Here is a 21,616-nt window from a genome sequence, read left to right as displayed (position 1 = left end):
ATGAATGACAATGATATGGACCGGACACGCCCATCAATGCACTATCATGAAAAATGACCTTTAATGTCTAAGTGTGACCTTGACCTTTGAGCTACGGACCTGGGTCTTGCGCGCGACATGTCGTCTTACTGTGGTACACATTCATGCCAAGATATTTGAAATCCATCCATCGATGACGAAGATATGGACCGGACACGCCCATCAATGCACTATCCTTTAACGTCTAAGTGTGACCTTGACCTTTGAGCTACGGACCTGGGTCTTGCGCGCGGCACGTGGTCTTACTGTGGTACATATTCATGCCAAGTTATTTGAAAATCCATCCATCGATGACAAAGATATGGACCGGACACGCCCATCAATGCACTATCCTTTAATGTCTAAGTGTGACCTTGACCTTTGAGCTACGGACCTGGGTCTTGTGCGCGACACGTCGTCTTACTGTGGTACACATTCATGCCAAGTTATTTGAAAATCCATCCATCGATGACAAAGATATGGACCGGACACGAAAATTGCGGACAGACTGACAGACGGACAGACTGACAGACGGTTCAAAAACTATATGCCTCCCTTCGGGAGCATAAAAAGAAGAAATACTATATAAAATAGTCATTTATTATCCACTGCAGTAAGAAGAAAATGTTTGGGAAATCTGTCTACAAATTGCAAAACAACGGGAAATGGGGAATAGCTAACAAAATGTATACATTTATTTCATATGCAAATTAGTACAGGTTTGTAGATCTGGCTCAATCACACAGCAAATACCGAGAGAAACAAGAGCTGTCAGATGACAGCGCGCTCGACTATTCGAAGAATTGATTGAAGAATGGGGTCAAAATATTTCCACGGATATTCAGACAAAAGGAATAAATAGATTAGACAAACAATGTTCCTGTATTACTTTGATTTCGATAAGTCTTGCACTAAATGGCAATATATGAGCCAATTTTAAAGTCCAGAAAGGGCCATAATTCAGTCAAAATAGTTATGTACTCTTGCCTACAGATGGAAATCATAATGATAAACAAGTGTTCAAAGTTTAAAAGCCATATGTCAAATAGTTTTGACAAAACATGGACTTGTATGAAAACAGAACCAATTTCAAAATCCAAAAAGGACCATAATTCAGCAAAATAGATGACAGAGTTATGTTCTCTTTCCTACAGATAGAGACTATTATACTAAACAAGAGATAAAAGTTTCAAAGCCATATATCAAACACTTTACAAAAAATATGAACTGGTACGAAAAACTTAACAAAGATTTCTAAGACAAAATGGGCCATAATATAGCCAAAATCCTTGATGGAGTTATGTACTCTTGCCTATAACTGGACATGGTGATGGTAAACAGGTGTTGAAAGTTTCAAAGCTTTATCTCAAAAGACTTTGTCAAAATATGAGCTGGTACGAAATATAAACCCAGATTTCTAAGTCAAAAAAGGCCATAATTCAGCCAAAATCCTTGATGGAGTTATGTACTCTTGCCTATAACTGAACATGGTGATGGTAAACAAGTATTGAAAGTTTCAAAGCTTTATCTCAAAAGACTTTGTCAAAATATGAACTGGTAAGAAAAACTTAACCATGATTTCTAAGTCAAAAGGGGCTATAATTCAGCCAAAATCCTTGATGGAGTTAAGTACTCTTGCCTATAACTGGACATGGTGATGGTAAACAGGTGTTGAAAGTTTCAAAGCTTTATCTCAAAAGACTGTCAAAATATGAACTGGTACGAAATATTAACCCAGATTTCTAAGTCAAAAAGGGCCATAATTCAGCCAAAATCCTTGGTGGAGTTATGTGCTCTTACCTGTAACTGGACATGGTGATGGTAAACAAATATTGAAAGTTTCAAAGCTTTATCTCAAAAGACTTTGTCAAAATATGAACTGGTACAAAAAACTTAACCATGATTTCTAAGTCAAAAGGGGCCATAATTCAGCCAAAATCCTTGACTGAGTTATGTGCTCTTGCCTATAACTGGCCATGATGATGGTAAACAACTGTTGAAAGTTTCAAAGCTTTATCTCAAAAGACTTTGTCAAAATGTGGACTGGTACGAAAAACTTAACCCAAGGTGTGACGCCGACGCCGTGGTGAGTAGGATAGCTCTACTTATTCTTCGAATAGTCGAGCTAAAAAGCAACAAAACCTAAATGGAAAATATTAATTTTTTTTCATCTGTCTGATATATAATATTGATACACTTACTGATAATTCAGAATTAACTTTCATACAACACTAGCCTATTTAATATGTTTACATGGCACATGTAAACTCTCAACCTTTTGGTATGGACACACTAAGAACAACACACTGATCTCTTATCAATTTTAGCCAATCAAATTACTTACACATTTTCAACAAAATAATGTTTCAACATATTTTCAGCAAGTGCTTGTATCATATATGATGGGTTTCTTTCTTTATGATAAATTATTTAAACTACAAAATGTTGCTTTAAAAGAATTCATAACTAACACTGTGAAAAATGAAAAATTTCATATTTGCCAAAACAAACAAACCAAAAACAAAATCACTCCGATCTCATCTTATTTTAATATTCAATTTTGTTCAGTATTTTGGCACACAACTTTTGTTTTTCCTTATATTGGCATTACCATTATATCTTTAATCAATGTATATTATAACTGGTAAGTCAAATTACAATTTTAATCTTAACTCAACTGTGAAAATGAAGTCAATGAACTGTAATGTATTGTACTTACTAGCATAATTATGCCATAAATACCATATTTAGTAATGACTACATAAGGAAAGAATGAAGAGGTCACAATGTCCAACATGCCATTTATTTCATGGACATCAATTTAACGGCTATATGTTTTTTTTGTTGTTAATTTCCTTTGCCACATTTAATGTATCAACGAGCTCTATGTAAACAGAAATGCTTTAAAATACAGCATATTTCCCTTTATCTTCAAGTATGAGATGAAAAAAAAACATTACCTGTATGAGATCGCATATGAATTTTGAGGTTTTCCAACCGTGAAAAAGATTTCCCACATCGTGAACATTTATGTGGCTTCTCATTGGTATGCGTACGGATGTGAATTAACATTTTGTACCTGAAATGTAAGTTTTTAGCTATAATTTCAAGCCAGTAGTACGGGAACCTACCCATTCAGGAAGAGAATATGGGTTTTCCATACTACCTAAATATGAAGGCTTCTACTAAATGTAGAAACTTCTTCCTGGCTGAGAAGTAAAATCACTACTTAAAGGGAAAGGCAACGTTGTTCTTATGTTAATTTCATCAGCTGGGATTTCTTAAAACATTTAAAGAAGTGAAAGAATTTTCAAAATCTGACTAAAAGTGAGAAAGTTATGAGCATTTAAATATTTGGTCAAATTGGCAGCCATTTTGTTTCCATGGCAACAAAAAACAAAATGGCGGATTTATTAAATTTTTAGATACACATTTTGAACTGTATTTATTTATTTCAGTACAATAATTTCTCTACTTTTTCCAGCTATAATGAAAGAAATTATCATGTTTTACACCTTACACTCAAAAAACATATGAAAATTAATTTATTTTTTTATTATTATTATTATTATATACCACATTTATATAGCACTCTTTTCATATAAAAATACGTTCAAAAGTGCTTTACATAAAAACATTTATATAATGTTCAATAAAAAATGGGAATTGAACTATTATAGAAGAAATTAAAATTACATTACGGTAATAAGATACCTGGGCATTTTAAATTGGAAGGTAGGCAGATCAAAACATAAAACAAAATACAATATCATAAAACATTAACTGACCTATCAAAGACACAGGTCAGAGCAGAATAGAACAGAAGATATCTTACATTTTGAACAGACAGAATTAAACGGTATGATGTCTGCGAAATGCATCACAGCATGCAAACCGTCCCGGATGATTGGGCCTATCCCCACCTAAACGGTCCGGAGAACATCCACGATACATCCCACAGAAAAAAAAAAAAAAAAAAAAAAAAAAAAAAAAAACACCGCCAATATTATTCTGTCACACTGGAGTTCTTAATTAAAGTAATTAATTGGCCGGCAAAGTACCTTCATTATAAATCAGGTAATCAGTGAAATGTTAGTTGCCAAAGAATTGTATGAAATAATGCGTCTTTAGCGCTTTTTTGAAACTTTGCACGGTCTTGCACTCTCTTATGCCAGATGGGAGGGCATTCCATAACCTCGCAGCAGCTGTCTGAAAGCTCCTGTCACCAAATCGTATTGTTCGACATTTGGGCACCACTAGTTTTAATGCATTATTCTGCGATCTCAGATTTCTGGATGGTGTATATATTTCTAGCATGTTCGCTACATAAGCTGGTGATTGATCTTTGAGTGCCGTATATGTATGTGTTATAATTTTGTATTCTACCCTACATTGCACAGGAAGCCAATGGAGTTCACGCAGAACAGGCGTTATATGGTCGTATCTGGATGTTCTGGTTACGATTCTAGCTGCCGTGTTTTGGACATATTGCAGTTTGTTCATTGACCGTTTTGGAATTCCATATAGAAGAGAGTTGCAATAATCCAAACGTGATGTAACAAGAGAGTTGATTAGAGATTTGGTTGCGTTTGCGGTTATATATTGTCTGATGTGACTAATTTGCCGCAACTGTGCATAGGAATTTCTACACACACTATTCACATGTTGCTCCATCCTCATGTTCGAATCCAGGAAAGCACCGAGGTTCCTGACACTGCCTGATTGTTTGATTTCAGAGCCGTCCACTTTCACAGGTATGTTAGAAACAGATTTAAAAGGTTATTTGCTAAAAAAGAATTCAGCAGTGTGTAAATGACGTCATAAACACACTAAAATGGCTACCTCCATGATCAGCCATTTTCTTAAATTTGAAACTGCAATATCTTTTTCAATAGTGGTCTGATTTTGAAAATTCTTTCAGTGTTATAAAAGGCTTGAAGATGGCTTTCATATAAAAGTAACTTATTGTCAGGCTTTCCTTACTCTTCAATAAGCCCTTCAATCGAAGTATATACTGCTACAATTCAATAAAATAAACTATATCAAACTTAACAAAATTTTCTGCCATTCCAAATACAGTAGAACTTGCTTGAGAGTATGCATCTATTTGCATTAAAAGTCCCATTTTCAGTTCTTTTTTGTGTTGTTTAAGGGTAAAGTATGTTGTATTACCCTTACATGTTTTACCCTTCTCCAAGGAGGTCTCATAGTATAATAATCTAAATAATTATATTGATACTTATCTTATTTGCTCATTTTAAAGTATCAGAGGGTGCTAAAAATAAGAACTCCCTGAACTGGGAAAAGTAACTTCTAAGTAGGAAAAGTCTTGATATGGACTGACATTGACATGGCTTCAGAATACATATAAAATTACTAATTTTGCAATTCACCAGTCCATTGTCCGCAAACCCTAAGAGCAACTACACGAGATGTGGAAATTCCCCCAAAACAAAGTCATTCAAACATTTTCTATATTTAGTAACAGTGACCTTAATCCTTGCAGCGAACAGAAACACCCAACATTTCTGTCCTATTTAGCTAGCTACATCGCAATAATTATGTCATTTTTTATACATATATATATTAGAACTTCTGAACAGATATCATTTTTCTGTTTTCAGTAACAGTGACCTAAAATACAATCAAAAGCTAGTTCTTCATAAAACCAAGAAGTCTTTGTAGAACAGTCCTCCCATGAAAGTGCAATCTAAGGAATTCTGATGTACTCAAAAAAATCAGTCAAATACACAACAATGAAAACAAGTTCTGCTTACATATTTTTGATAACCACCTGCTGGGGTTGTATTTAAATTATCCTGTCCCTTCATTAACTCTTAGATTCACCATATACCAAATATAGTAACCTGTAAATTGACTTTGACATAAACAGAACTACTGTTTACTTTGTGCCGAGTTATCACAAAACAATGTCTGGCTAATTATCGCCTATCTTGTTTTGTTTGGCTTAAAATCATTTGACCACCTGGCATTTTACAGCTATTTTCAAACTCTTATTTGTGCACCTTCACAGGGCTCCAGATAATTTTTTTGGCCTAAGAGTATTTACTCATCATAATTCTTGCGAATGAGTAAAATGGTAAAATCTGAAATTGACTAGGAGTAATTTTACTCCTGAAAATTGGTAAATGAGAAAAAAAACAGAAATCAGTTTTATAACATATCTATTGGGTGTAACACCCATGACTTTGTTTGCAGTTCAGTTTCAATTCAGCATTCAAGTTTTTGCTCCTTTTTCTCCATTGGCCTGCTTTGGCTTCACACTCACTGCCAAATCCAATAGATTATTCAATATACCTTTAACCATGTTTTGGGAATCATTTTTTGTGGGTTTAAAATATGCGTAGCACGTTTGTTCACTTCATACATTCTTAGAATGAGACATGTTGTTGTTTACTCCACACAGGAAGTTGATATTTTAAATCGACACCGCTTTAAAATACACTACCTTACCATCAATATTAATTCCCAACAATTTGATTTACGCACGCATTGAGTGAATAATATAGTTTAACCTAGGTTTATAGAGTACCATTCAATGCCTGTGTACTTTCAATTTGGCAGAATGAATGCCGATCGTGCTCTGTTATGTAAAGCATCCAGACGATTCAGATTTTGTTTACGCTAGTAAAAAGTCACTGCATGCGTTTCTGTAATTTCATGCACGTTTTTATACGCTAAAAAATTAGCAGACATCTGTATATGCATTATTTCAAAGTGTAATTTACGCTAATACGCATCTTATCTAGAGCCCTGCCTTCACATTTGTGGACTGACCTGGTAAAACAACCCACCTGTCAGAAGCCTCCTAATGAACAAGACTAGTATTATAATGTTAAGGGGAAAGCTTTGGTTACCTGACTTTGAAGACATTTTCTATGAATAAGCTACTTTTAAAAACTTACTTACAACATGGTTTTCAACATCTTTAAAAAGAATAAGAAGGCCACAATGTCCCTAGATCAATCACCTGAGTTACGTAGAGTTTATGTATGTAGGATAAAGTGATCAGGCCCTCCCGGCAGCAATGTTTTTTGACAAATCAGAATAATTAAAACAGTCTTAGTACTAAGAGGATCACCCGAGGACCATTTGTGTGAAATTATCTTAAAATCGGGCCAGCAATTTCATATAAGAAAATTTTCTAAGTCTCCACAATATACATATTGGGAAAAGTGACCAAACCTCCTGGCGGCCATGTTTTTTGATGAATCTGAATAATTTGAACAATCTTAGTAGAGAGTTACCACAAGGACCATTTGTGTGAAATGATTTTCAAATCAGGCCAGTAGTTTCATACAAGAAGATTTTTAAAGTTTCCATTATATACATATAGGGAAAAAGTGACCACGCCATCTGGTGGCCATGTTTTTTTGACAAATGGGAATAATTTGAATAATCTTGGTAGACGGTCAAATAAGCACCATTTGTGTGACTTCATTTTACCATCGGACAAGCAATTAAGGAGACGTCATTCGAAGATTTTTCTGATTTTAACTCTGGTGGCCCCTACATGCAATCAAGCGAAACAGTTGGAAGAATTTTGGAAGAAGACCACCAAAGGAACATCCGAGGCGAGTTTCATCAATCTCCACTACATGGTTTCAGAGGAGATGTTGTTTGAAGAAAAGCATGGATGGACGAACGCTTTGTGGTGAGTGATCACAATAGCTCACCTCGAGTACTTTGTGCTCAGGTGAGCTAAAATCCGAAACTGTTACTAATAAATCAGTGTTACTACAAAAAGCAAACCTTGCATTGAATCCTTTTCCTTTTCTAGGACATCCACCCCATTTACATTGATATTCTACATCAGGGCGTTCTACACGTACATGGTGATCATTGACATGCATTACCAAGTCATCCATAGAGCTAAACTGCTGCTGGCAGTTAAGCCATTTGCAGTTCAGCAGATCATGGGTATTCTGTAACATGCTATCAGAACTGATGTTAGGCTGTATCACTGAATTTGACGCTGAACTGACCTTAAACGGAAAACAAAATCATTGATAAATATTAAAGGAATAACAAAATTATAATTTGAACACTGGCACACACACACACACACATAATTATATATATTCAGAGGTAACAAAACTAAATTTGAAGACAAGTCAATAGAAGCGCTGTTTGTAAAAAAAAATACTCCACAAAATTGTCTGTTGTATGTAAACGAGTGTAATTTTCAGTCACATGCATTCTGTCACCTTGACAGAGGTTATCTACTGTCCATAAACAAACATTCTATGAAGTTTTAATGGCCACAGGCCTAAGAATTTTTAACTTCAAGTTTCATAGGTCTAACAGATAAAGAAGTTTTATTTTTTACATTGACACATGCATTAACGACAGTCAGAAACACTTGTAGAACAATCCCTTTGCTTTAAATTTTCCAATATAACACTCCAATGTTTAAACAAAATCAAAGTGCATAATTATTCTTGCAAGAGCAAACAATAAAAGCAAACAATTTTGTAACAGTGCATGTTTTACAGCAGCTTATATTAGTGTGTGGTCTCTCAGATAACGAACAATGAGGTCACATTCACCAGTACTTAACGTTTTAATTAAAACTTTCAATTACCTTAATTCTATTCAATTTTATTAACTGTTCTAAATGAAACTTTGCTTGAAGACAATTCCTATAATTACAGAAAGGTATGCAAAATTCATGAAGTACAGACTACCATTGAAGTATTGGCTGCAACAAGATTTTGAAGATTCTACAGGGTTTGACTCGAGATTAATGTCAATTTTTTTTCATAATATTTGCTGTATAACCTTACTAGAGGTGTATCAACTTACATATTATTGATCAGTAATTTTAAATAAGCTGCTAACTTTTTTATACGTTTTCAAAGATAATGATATTCTGACATTAGTCTGACAGTCAATCCCTTTAAAGTCTTTTTATGTTAATGTTTTTGTAGGGTTTAACATCACACCAATATAATTTAGGTCATATGGCGACTTTTCAGCTTTGGTGGTGGAGGAAGACCCAATGTGCCCCTCCGTGCATTATTTTATCACAGGAGGGCACCTGGGTAGAACCACCAACCTTCTGTAAGCCAGCTGGATGGTTTCCTCACATGAAGAATTTAACGCCCCGAGTGCGGCTAGAACCCACTTGGGGCAAGTGATTCAAAGTCAGCAACCTTAACCACTTGGTTATGGAGGACCCCTTTGTTATCTTAGTTTCATACTTTAAAACTTGGTGAAACCTGGGTCCATATTCATTAATGTTTTAAATATTGAATTTAAACTTGGACTTTATAATGCTAAATTTTCTATATTTTCTAATATTCTTAGATTAACACTGATTTTACTGGAACTTTGCATGAATGTATATTCTGCAGCTAAAGACAGCTCTGCAAAGTTTCATAAGTATAAATTTACTATAAATGAAGTAATAGGAATTTCAGTATTTGCTGTTATTTTTCAACCTTACAATATTACATAATATATACTGTATTAGATTAATTGTGTACATGTATCATATGCAACAGGTAGAGCTAATACAAAGTAAAATTGAGCCATTATGAGAAAAGCAAGTCCAATACGAGAAAACAGGGCCAATATGGAATTCAAGCATTTTGATTGGTTCAATACAGAGAAACCACTTCCGTCAGATTTTTTAATGATGCCATTTTGTTTTACATAAGAATTATACATTACATTAGTTTTCACATTTTTGACAAAAATATTATCTAACATGTTCATGTAATAACCAAGTAAGACCGAGCAGGCGTACGATGTCCATGTAAGTCTTTTGTAGATCATAACGATACTTTCAGCTTATTCGTTATTGTGCACAAACAATTTTTGACAAATTTCAAGGAAAATATTGAGGAAATATGAGAAACTCAGATTAATTAAAAGGATGAGACTTATCTTAAACAGACATTTAGACAGTGTGGATTAATTTTGCAATAATAATAACAATTCACAAGCTGGGAAGTGGATGAATAATTGGTTGCGAACACGAGCTTAAACTGCAAAAAAATTCGGATAAGAATAAAACAAAGGATGGGGGTGTATAATATGTGACTGGTTGGTTGTATTTTCTTGATCAACACATGTGTGTACAATTTTGTGTCTCATTGCCTGCAGCCTACAAAGAAATAACATTTGAGCCTCGCCATGAGAAAACCAACATCATGGCTTTGCAACCAGGATGGATCCATACCAGCGGATCAGGATCCATGCTGTTCGCTTTCAAAGCCTATTGCAATTAGAGAAACCGTTAGCAAACAGCATGGATCCTGACCAGACTGCATGGATGCGCAGGCTGGTCTGGAACCATGCTGGTTGCAAAGCCACTATGTTGGTTTTCTCATGGCGCAGCTCATTTAATGCAACTCAGATTTAATGATAAGATGCTCATGAGAGAAAATAATTAAGGGTAAGTTTAAGTTATTGCTGATTATGTTGAGGCATCACAATATCTCTCAAAGTTAATAACACGTAACAACAAACAACCCATTCAGTTTTACTGGCTATAATGATAATGCTTAAAACAAAGTTTTTCTTTAACGTGTATAACTACAGTAAGGTTACTCAAGAGTTCTTATGCTGTTACCGCTAATATTTGGAAGTTAAAATAAATAATAAAATCATCATTAAACAAGTGATTTCACAATGGCCTAGTTATTCGTACTCGGGCAGTCATATTGGCCCTCGGCCTACGGTCTTGGGCCAATACGACAACCCTTGGACAAATAACAAGGCCAATATGAAATTCCTTGATAAATAGCATTGTATTCTTAAGTTGAAGTCTCAGACTTTAAAAAACTTTAATGAATATGGGCCCTGGTCCTATGGACTTACTTCTATGTCCTGGTTCGCAGGTATGGTCAGTACACTATTTTTCACTAAATGACCAGCTAGAAGTGAGGCATGCATCACTGGGACTGTGACTGCTGATGGTATGTTGTCTATGTAGGTTGGTGGTCTGGTATAAACGGAGGTGTCAACTGGCATTATGGGAATGGGTCGAATAACAGTTTGCGGGGACAGCTTAGTTCCTGACTGCCTGCTTGCCAAAGATTTATCATCTGGGGAACTTGTATGTGCCTGTCTCTCATCTGCAATTGCAAAACATTTTTTTTTTGTTACAGTAAATAGTCTTGTTGTCGAATTTTAAGTTGTACCTATACAGTTTTGACTGTGGAGACAGACTCCAGGTGCCTTTAAATCCAGGCTTCATTCCTGGCATCGGTAGAACCACAGAACTTCCTTAAGCCAGATGGATGGCTTTCTTACAAGACAACCCAATCAGGTCTCAAACACACAGAGGTGAGGGTTAAGTGATTCCAAGTGATTCAAGTTACACCCCTTGTTATAATATGCACAAACAAGAGCCGTCTGTTGACAGTGTGCTCAATTATTTCAAGAACTGATGTAAGTTACTGGGGTCAAAATATTACTAGAATTTCAGATCTCTAATTTCTATGTCAAAAAGGACCATAACGAAGCAAAAATCCTTGTCCTATTTATGCAGTCTTGCCTACATAGGAGACTATGGTCATGGTAAACAAGTAGTCAAAAGTTCAAAGCCATATGTCAAACAGTTTAGACAAAATATTGAAAACCTTCGCTGATTTACGAGTCCAAAAAGGGCCAAAATTCAGCCAAATATCTTTGACATAGTTACATACCCTTGATAACAGATGGAGACCATAATGATGAACAAGTGTTCAAAGTTTCAAAGCTGCATGTCTTAAAGTTTTGATAAAACGTGGACTTGTACAAAAAATGAACCAATATCCAAGTCCAAAAAGGGCCATAATTCAGCAAAAATACTTGACAAAGTTATGTACCCTAGTCTACAGATAGAGACTGTTTATAAACAATGTTAAAAGTGATTTACTGGTCCAAAAAGGGCTAAATTCTGCCAAATAACTTTGACATAGTTACATACCCTTAAATTCAGATGGAGATGATAATGATGAACAAGTGTTCAAAGTTTCAAAGTCATATGTCAAACATTTTTCACAAAATATGAACTTGTATGAAAAACTTAACCAACATTTGTAAGTTACAAGTAGGGGCCAGACAAAAATCCTCGATGATACATACTCTTACCTAAAACTGGTGATGGTACACAAGTGTTGAAAGTTTCAAAGCTATATGTCAAAAGTTTTTGTCAAAAGGTTGACTGGTATGAAAAACTAAACCAAGGTGTGACACCAACATCAACATTGACACTTAACAGTGGTAAGTAGAAAAGCTCTCTTTATTCTTTAAATAGTCAAGCTAAACACAAACCTGATACAAGATGATTGATAAAGTCTGATGGGGAATACTGCTCAGTTTCCATTGCTACATTCAATTCCATGTTTCCATTGTCAACTTTTATTTCTCCTCTCCTCCGTAATATGACCTAAAATGGGAAAAAATGTCAACTTGATAATTTATTTGTATATAGAAAATTATATTCTACCAAAATTTGTTAAAAACTGTTTCTTATGTACGTCACAGGCCTTTGATAAATGTATATGTAAACAAGAGCACCGCCTTGCGGGTGCTGACGCTCATCTGATTTTTTTTGTATAATAGAAATATTGTCCTGCCCATGATTTTCTAAGTCTAAAAAGGGCCATCATTCTTGCAAAAAGCAGGATAGAGTTATGTTTCTTGATGTACAGTGTCCACTTATGATGGTGAAAAACTGTTGCAAGTTTTAAAGCAATAGCTTTGATAGTTTATGAGAAAAGTTGACTTAAACATAATATTCAACCAAGAAAATGATTTTTCTAAGTCCAAAAGGGGCAATAATTATTGCAAAAAGCAGGATGGAGTTATGTTGCTTGCTTTACAGGGTCAGCTTATGATGGTGAACAACAGTTGCAAGTTTTAAAGCAATAGCTTTGATGGTTTAAGAGAAAAAGTTGACCTAAACATAAAACTTAACCAAGAAATCTGATATTTTCTAAGTCCAAAAGGGGCCATCATTCTTGCAAAAAGCAGGATGGAGTTATGTTTCTTGCTGTACAGGGTCCACTTATGATGGTGAAAAACTGTTGCAAGTTTTAAAGCAATAGCTTTGATAGTTTAGGATAAAAGTTGACCTAAACATAAAATTTAACCAAGAAAACTGATTTTCTAAGTCCAAAAGGGGCAATAATTCATGCAAAAAGCAAGATGGAGTTATGTTTCTTGATGTACAGGGTCTGCTTATGATGGTGAACAAGTATTCCAAGTTTCAAAGCAATAGCTTTGATAGTTTAGGAGAAAAGTTGACCTAAACATAAAACTTAACCAAGAAATCTGATATTTTCTAAGTACAAAAGGGGCCATAAATCTTGCAAAATGCAAGATGGAGTTATGTTTCTTGCTATACAGGGTCAGCTTTTGATGGTGAACAAGTATTCCAAGTTTCAAAGCAATAGCTTTGATAGTTTAGGAGAAAAGCTGACCTAAACATAAAACTTAACCAAGCAACGCCGACGCAGATGCCGACGCCGACGCCGACGCCGACAACCGCTCAAGTGATGACAATAACTCATCATTTTTTTTCAAAAAATCAGATGAGCTAAAAATATAGAATTTCATCACTTTCTAGACAACTTCATTTCCAACTAAAAAAACAACTGGTAATCAGTTGATGTAGTTGATGTTAGCAAGAAGACAAGAGGGCCAAGTCGCTCACCTTAGTAACAAACAATAACAGTGTAAACATATTTTACCTAGTGATTTCACGGAGACTAATATTTTGACCAATTTTCATTAAGATCGGACCAAAAAATGTGGCCTATTGAGTGTAAACAAGCTTATTCTTTGATTTGACCTGGAGACCTAGTTTTTGACCCTAAATGACCCAGATAATTAATCCAATATTTCATGCACAGAAACATTCTGACCAAGTTTCATGCACATCAAATGAACAAGAGTGTTAACAAGCTTTCCCTTTGATTTGACCAAGTCACCTAGTTTTTGACCCTATATGACCCAGTTTCGAACTTAGCCTAGGAATCATCAAGATAAACATTCTGACCAAGCTTCATGAAGATAGGATCATAAATGTGGCCTCTAGGTTGTTAACAAGCTTTTCCTTTGATTTGACCCGACGACCTAGTTTTTGACCTGACATGACCCAGTTTCGATCCAGGCCTAGAAATCATCAAGATAATCATTCTATGCAAGATTGTATCAAATCAAAGCATAAATGAAACCTCTATATGGCTGAAAGGGCCTAACTAGAAAATTTTGCCCTTTTCAGGGGCAGAAACTCCAGAACCCATGATGGAATCTAGCCCGTTTTTGAAAGGAACTGAGATGTTACTGTGATTTAAGTTGTGTGTAAGTGTAGTTAAAATCAAATATAAAATGTCACTTCTATCCTGTTCACAAGTTAAAAATTTACAAATTTTGGCTCTTTCAGGGGTTAATCACGGGCCATAACTCCGGAACCTATGATTGGATCTGAAAGATTCATCATGGAATCTAAGATTTATTGCTGTTGAAGATATTTTGCAAGTTTGTATCAAATCAAACTATAAATGAAGTCTCTATATGGCTGCAAAAGCCAAAAATAGCAAATTTGGGCCCTTTAAGGGGCCATAACACTGGAACCTATGACAGGATCTGGCCAGTTTTTGGAAGGAACTGTGATATTATGCCAATACAAGTTGTGTGCACGTTTGATTAAAGTTGACTTCAAAATGTAGTCTCTATCGTGTTCACAAGCCAAAAATAGCCATTTTTGGCCCTTTAAGGGGCCATAACTCTGGCCATAAGGGGATCTGGCCAGTTTTCGAGAGAAACTGAGATATTATGCCAATACAAGTTGTGTGCAGGTTTGATTAAAGTTCATTGCAAAATGTGGTCTCTATCGTGTTCACAAGAAAATGTGAACGGACGACGGACAAAATGAGATCACAAAAGCTCACCCTGTCACTATGTGACAGGTGAGCTAAAACTGACAATATATTGTCTTATAAGATAAAAAATTATGGTACCTCAGCATTATCCTCAATTGTATTATCACTATTAAAATGATTCCAAGATGATGAAAACTTACGGAACCAAACCATTTTGACTGAATAACATAACTGCGCCAGTGCCATCCTCGATTCACACTTTTTCTTATATAGTCTCATAAGCAAACAACTGATGTCAAGATTTATTAGCAGTTTGAAGGTTGAAGGTTATAGGCAATGAAAAGTTGTGACAATGCTGCTTAGTGATAATGTGCAGCAGTTTTGATGACGTTCGCATATAGTCAGCAAGAATTTCATTAGATGATGTTGCAGTTGTTCCGCCTTGTGGACAGCATTGCCAGGAAGTTGATTTAAATGTTAAATGCAACAAAATGTGTGCAATTTATGATATAACCGTGTTTACAAATGGAAAGGAAATAGGATAGTCAAATTAAACATGAATTGCCAGTGTGACTCATGGATTTGCCAGATCCTATTCTGTCATTCATTTTGCATGTACTCGGAAAAAAAAAATCATTTCTTAAACTAACAGTTACATGACTGTACATCGCCTCCATTCTCCATCGCCTTTACTGCTGCAGAAATATTATACATACTGTTCTGATTAAGCAACTGTTTATAACAACTTTAATACAATTACTAATAAATAAAAGTATAGTCTCAATTTTAAAACAATTGACATGAAACTCATGAGATGCCCCTTTCAGAAATTGTCAACAAACCTCAGCTTTCATGGCTGTTTACTGAAGATGGCTGTGACTTCTGAGGAATCACTCATACCTTGGTTTGACCAAAACAAACACTAACCCCTGAAATAAAACAAATTTGAGCTGCACCATGAGAAAATCAACATAGTGCATTTGCGACCAGCATGGATCCAGACCAGCCTGTGCATCTGTGCAGTCTGGTCAGGATCCATGCTGTTCGCTTTCAAAGCCTACTGCAATTAGAGAAACCGTTAGCGAACAGCACAGATCCTGACCAGACTGCCTGGATGCGCAGGCTGGTCTGGATCCATGCTGGCCGTAAATGCACTATGTTGGTTTTCTCATGGCGCAGCTCATTTAATTTTATAACTACAAAAGAAAATAACTGAGAAGAAAAACATCTGCCTTTGAAAGAGTGTTTTACATTGGAGGTGCCATTAACAAAAGTTGAACTATGCATCAAATCTATGAATGGGGCCTCCATGGGCGAGTGTTTAAGTTTGCAGACTGTGGGTTTAAAACCTAACTAATGGGAGGTAGAATTCTTTTATGAGAGTAAGCCATCCAGCTGCCTTACACAAGGTCTTCGGTCCTAACCAGGTGCCCGTCTGTGCATGAAATTATGTGCAGAGGGACAAGGAGCTACTGAAGTTTTCTTCTACCATCAAAAGATGGGAAGTTTCCATAATAATGCGAACCTATCAAACCTGTGCAGCAATATCCCATGCAAAAACAGGGCCTTTGCAGAATATACTTTTTACCTTTGCCAAATATTTGCCATAACCTTTGCAGAACAGTTGCAGCACATGATTGCTGAATATATTCCGCAGACGAGTAGAAATGGAACGAAACGTGCAACTATTCTGCAAAGCTTTTGCAAATATACACAATGCACACAGAATGCAAACACTTCGCAAACAATTTACAATTCGCAGCTGAAACTTCGGCAAATAAATCGCAAACTGATAGCAAAGTAATCGCAAAGTGATAGCAAAGTATTTGCAACTTGCATGCAAATAATATGCAAAGTACTCGCAAATACGTAACAAACAGCATAAAATGAATTTCTGAGGTTCAAAGAAAAGGATTTTGTTTAATATCTGAAAAACAGATGTAAATTCATAAAACCATTAAAATTTTGCAATTTAAATAAATATTAAAAGTCAATCATTTCAGTGATCTTTCAGTAACAATTAAACTAACATCATGTAATAATGTAAGTTTTAACAATTGCTTGAGTAAAGAGTGTTTTATATAACTATCATTGATTAACATTACCTTTCCACTTGCTGCAATATCATGTAATAATGTAAGTTTTAACAATTGCTTGAGTAAAGAGTGTTTTATATAACTATCATTGATTAACATTACCTTTCCACTTGCTGCAATATTCTCTGGTTCTTGGAAGTCTTATTGCTTAACAACATGGTATTGCATTATCCTTATTCAACAAAGTTTATATCCAGAAAAAATAATTAGAATATTATATAAATAATCTGTTTAACACAAGTTTGCATCACCAAAATATTTCTACTAACTGATGTGTAAACATTTCCTCACAATTTTTTCAAAAATCCTGCCATCTGAATATAGACCAATCAGAAAACAGAATGGTTAATTACTTCCTGTACCTAGAGTCTACCAGGAAAGCAAATTCATCTAAGTTTACTTTTTGCACTGGTATCAATATTTCCAGATTGTGAAGAGTCTGAACTTAAAAATAAAAAGAATTTTTTTCTTTAATTTAAATTTCAACAATGATTTCTAAGCCTTACTTCCTTGTGAACACTTAAGAATTTATCACAAGCCATCAAAGAGACACTTGTGATATTCCACAATAAGATAAAACATAACAATCAGAGAAGCCATAAATTTTTTTAATCATATATTCTTTTCCTTGTGCATTCATATATTCTGATAACTGACCACAAAGAAGGAAAAATTTAAAGTCCTTACCGTTTGACCAAAAGTTCCCTAAATTAAGAGCTATTATATCTCTCTTAAGCTTTGTAATTTTCTACTACTCTCATAAAAATAAAATCTTGCAAATAACTGTACTTGTACTAACAACTGGCATTATGTGGTAATCTTGTTACTTCCCTAAAATTCTTACCTTTTTCTTCCCCAGACTGCGAGATAAAGATATTTCTGTCTTAAAACTTCTTAATGTTCCACTTGTTTTAAAAAAAACTGACAGACTTAAAATTTCTAGCACCGGTAAGATGACAGGTAATGTTAATAAAATTTCACTTAAAAATCTCTTAACACCTTTTCACCATGTTATTTTATCAGAACAGGAACACTTTTTTTTTAAATGCTGATAAAATTCTTAATCCAAACTGAGTTTTGACAACTTCTGGGTACTTTAAATACTGGCATCTAAAATTTTACATCATAATTAATAGCCTATTAAAACCTATGGGGTAAATGGATTAAACAGGAGATTTACAATGTAGAACATTTTATTGGACCCCCTACAGGTCTGAAGTATTGATTAAATTGTGTGTTCAATTAATGGCAAAAGTTATTAAAAACCTATAACATGCTGTTGATCACTATCTAATTATCTACTTGGGACATTGTTGCATGCAAAACAGTATTTAATCCATTGAAGCATGCTGAGAATAAAAATAACAAATATTTATTTAAATGTTTTGTAATTAAATGCCAGTGATTTGATTCTAATGCATATTTTGTTGGTTCATGTTCAACCTGTTGTACACTGTGTATTTTTCAAATCACTTTTATTCACTGATTTGAAACTGTAGATTTGGTAACATCTGTGATAATATTTTTTTGGGGGGAACAGTCACGATGGTTTTATTTTTGGGTAACATTCACAATGATTTTACCTTGGGTAACATTCATGATGGTTTTATTGTTGGTAACATTCATGATTGTTTTATTTTGGGTAACATTCATGATGGTTTTAACTGACCGACTGACATACCCCTCCTTTTTCGGGGGGGGGGGGGGGGGGGGGGGGGGGGAAGGAAGGGGCATAATAAAGTCTTGCTGTCCAATTTTTTTGCAACATTCATGATGATTTTATCTTTGGCAACATTCATGTGATTTTATCTTTGGTAATATTCATGACGATTTTATCTTGGGTAACATTCATGTCGGCTTTTTTTTTTTTTTTTGGCAACATTCATGATCATTTTATCTTTTGCATCATTCATGATGGTTTTATTTCAAGTAACATTTATAATGATTTTATCATGGGTAACATTTATGATGGTTTTATTTTTGGCAACGTTTATGATAGTATTATTTTTGGCAACAATTGTAGTGGCTTTTATTTTGGGTAACATGTGATAATTTTATCTTGGGAGACATTGATGTTGGTTTTATTTTTGGCAACATTTGTGGTGGTTTTATTTATGGCAACATTCATGATAAGTTTATTTTGGGCAACATTAGTGATGCTTTTTTTATTTTTGGCAAAATTCATGATAAGATTATTTTGGGCAACACTCACAACAGTTTTATTTTGCGCAACATTCATAATGGTTTCATTTTTGGTTCATATCTGCAATGGTGTTATTTTCACATATATTCATGAACATGGTGACTTTTGAATTAAAAACACGGAAATAAAGCAGCACTATCTAAAACACTACAAAAGCTCTTTACAATGTGAGTCAAATTTCAAAATTAAACTACATGAAAATTACTCATTCTACGGTACCGAGTTTTAAACCATATTTCATGAATTTGATTCAATCAAGAATTCAACAATATTACATTAAATGCATCAAGTGCATTGATTTACAGCTATGGGTAGTATTAAACCTACTAAGCAGAGAATTAAACCCTGGAGACAAGCACTAAAAATACTCTGACAGGTATGAGACCCCCAGTGGTGAATTATCAAATTGTGAGATATTTAATAGCATGAAACAATAATATCCCCTTAAAAAATCTCAGTGCATATTAATTTATTAATTTTGTTTATGAGGCTATCCAGTGCATCTGTAGTCTTTGATAGTGTTAATTAATTAAATAATTAATTAATATTAATTAATAAGTATCAAGTAGACTTTTCAACCAACAGGGCATCATACTTGTGTCCATTTTTTTCAAAATGTAAAATTTTTTGTATTAATTATATTAACAGTGAAAACAGTCATTTACAGAGTTCTACTATTTATTTATAAAAAAATTAATACACTCTTGTGTTCCTTAAAACATGTAGAGAGCTCCAGAAATGTTAAGTCATGCCATAGATAATTGTGAAACCATATTTTGTGGTTGAGAAGATCCGGAGAATTAAATCCCAGTAAAGATGTGAAATTCCCAATCTTTAATGGTTAAAACCCATATTTCCATATCCACAAGAAATAGCCATTTTGGCATAAACTTCCAACTTTTGTGCCCACTAAAAAAAAGAATTTCACAGAATGAACAATAAGACAGCATGTAACCGTGATATGACTTGAAAAGTAATTTCAATTAACCAAATTTTCTTTGCTAAAACGGGCATAAATCAAGAGTTATCTCACTCTGTTACATTAGTAGGATGTGACATTGTGTGAAGTTTCATTGTATTACATGCAATGGTTTCCGAGATATGGCTAATGGTATGAACACGGTGTGACCCTGACTCCGACACATTTTGCCCTGGTGAGTACAATAACTCTCACTATACTTTGATTATAGTAGTGTTAAAAGTAGAATTTTTTGTTTGGATTAACATCACACCGACACAATTATAGGTCATATGGCAACTTTCCACCTGCATGCATTATTTCATCACGTGCGGGCACCTGGGTAGAACCACAGACCTTCTGTAAGCCAGCTGGATGGCTTCCTCACATAAAGAATTCAACGACCCGAGTGAGGCTCGAACCCACATCGCTGAGGGGCAAGTGATTTGAGGTCAAGGACCTTGACCACTCAGCCACGTTGGTCCCCCGAGCTAAAAAAGTAGAATAAACATCATGCCACTAAAGTAACAACCTACAAAACATAATATTATATTTAGTATTAAGAACATTTTTGATAAATTACAAGGACTTCACTTTCTGTTTTAGATATCATTTTAACTTTGATGTTCATGTAAAGACATTCCCCTTTTAAACAAACTTACTTTTATATCAGACAGAAAAAGAAAAACAAGGAAATTTTGCACTGGACATCTTGTTACTGATAACAGAAATAATATTCTCTTTATAATTTGTTCAAGTTGTGAAAATGTTCCTGCTGAAAAAGAAAGACCAAAGACTCTTTAAGTTTTTATTTACTTTTGCATTAAAAAATATTATGATTTAAAAAAATATTAATATCATATAACTCACCAGTTTTAAGTATAATGTCAAGTCTCTTCAGGACATTAGCCCATTCTGCAATATTGTCTATAAATTCTGCACAACTGCCTATCGATTCTGCAGAATTGTTTATCGATTCTGCACAATTGTCTATCGATTCAATACTTTTAACTGTTGCTGATCTGCTGGGTAACTGTGCCACTCTCTTCCTTCTACAATATCTGCAAATATTAAAAAAGATAGTAATGTGGTGAATGCCAAGAAGAAGAAGGTAGTATAAATTTTTATTACATATTTTTCAGTAAATTATCTGGTATTTTCAATTCATAGTGAAAAATATCAAATATATCGAGGGGTTAAAGCCAGAACGGTATAAGTCCATTTTTCAAATAGTGGAGAAAAACGCAAAAGAAGGTTTTAGACACATAAAACTTTTTACTGAATGAGAATATTTAGGTAAGATTTGGTTATATTGTAGACAATAATGTTGTTATAATATATGAAGAATATAAAAGGACTACTCGCAAATTAAATTGGTTTTATAGTTAAAATTGTACTTAACTCAATCTGGCATACAACAAAATGGAAAATAATTCGAGGGTTCAAATGTGTTAAGTGCACTTAGTTCTCTAAAATACTGCAATAATGCTGATTTTAT

General features: G+C 34.4%; 1 protein-coding gene across 3 annotated transcripts in view; it reads right to left on the bottom strand.

Moving 5' to 3' along the window:
- Positions 1–21,616, bottom strand: part of LOC123557555 (zinc finger protein GLIS1-like) — a 38,637-nt gene that overhangs the window by 6,559 nt on the left and 10,462 nt on the right. For 2 of the 3 annotated variants that reach the window (XM_045349079.2, XM_045349080.2), the window contains exons 2-7: positions 20,989–21,179; positions 15,704–15,790; positions 12,307–12,421; positions 10,867–11,123; positions 7,792–8,024; positions 2,979–3,097 (exon numbers count right to left, since the gene is read on the bottom strand). In XM_045349079.2, coding sequence (XP_045205014.1) covers positions 2,979–3,097; positions 7,792–8,024; positions 10,867–11,123; positions 12,307–12,421; positions 15,704–15,715 — 736 coding nt within the window. In that variant the 5' untranslated portion in view covers positions 15,716–15,790; positions 20,989–21,179. Of the gene's footprint in view, positions 1–2,978; positions 3,098–7,791; positions 8,025–10,866; positions 11,124–12,306; positions 12,422–15,703; positions 15,791–17,801; positions 18,649–20,988; positions 21,180–21,616 lie in introns of those variants that run through there. The other variant, XM_045349081.2, reaches the window with a different exon arrangement.

The sequence above is a fragment of the Mercenaria mercenaria genome, chromosome 5 (genome assembly GCF_021730395.1).
Source record: "Mercenaria mercenaria strain notata chromosome 5, MADL_Memer_1, whole genome shotgun sequence".
Classification (NCBI taxonomy): Eukaryota; Metazoa; Mollusca; class Bivalvia; order Venerida; family Veneridae; genus Mercenaria; species Mercenaria mercenaria.
The sequence above is the reverse complement of the archived record's forward strand: the minus strand, read 5'-3'. Positions and strand labels throughout refer to the sequence as shown.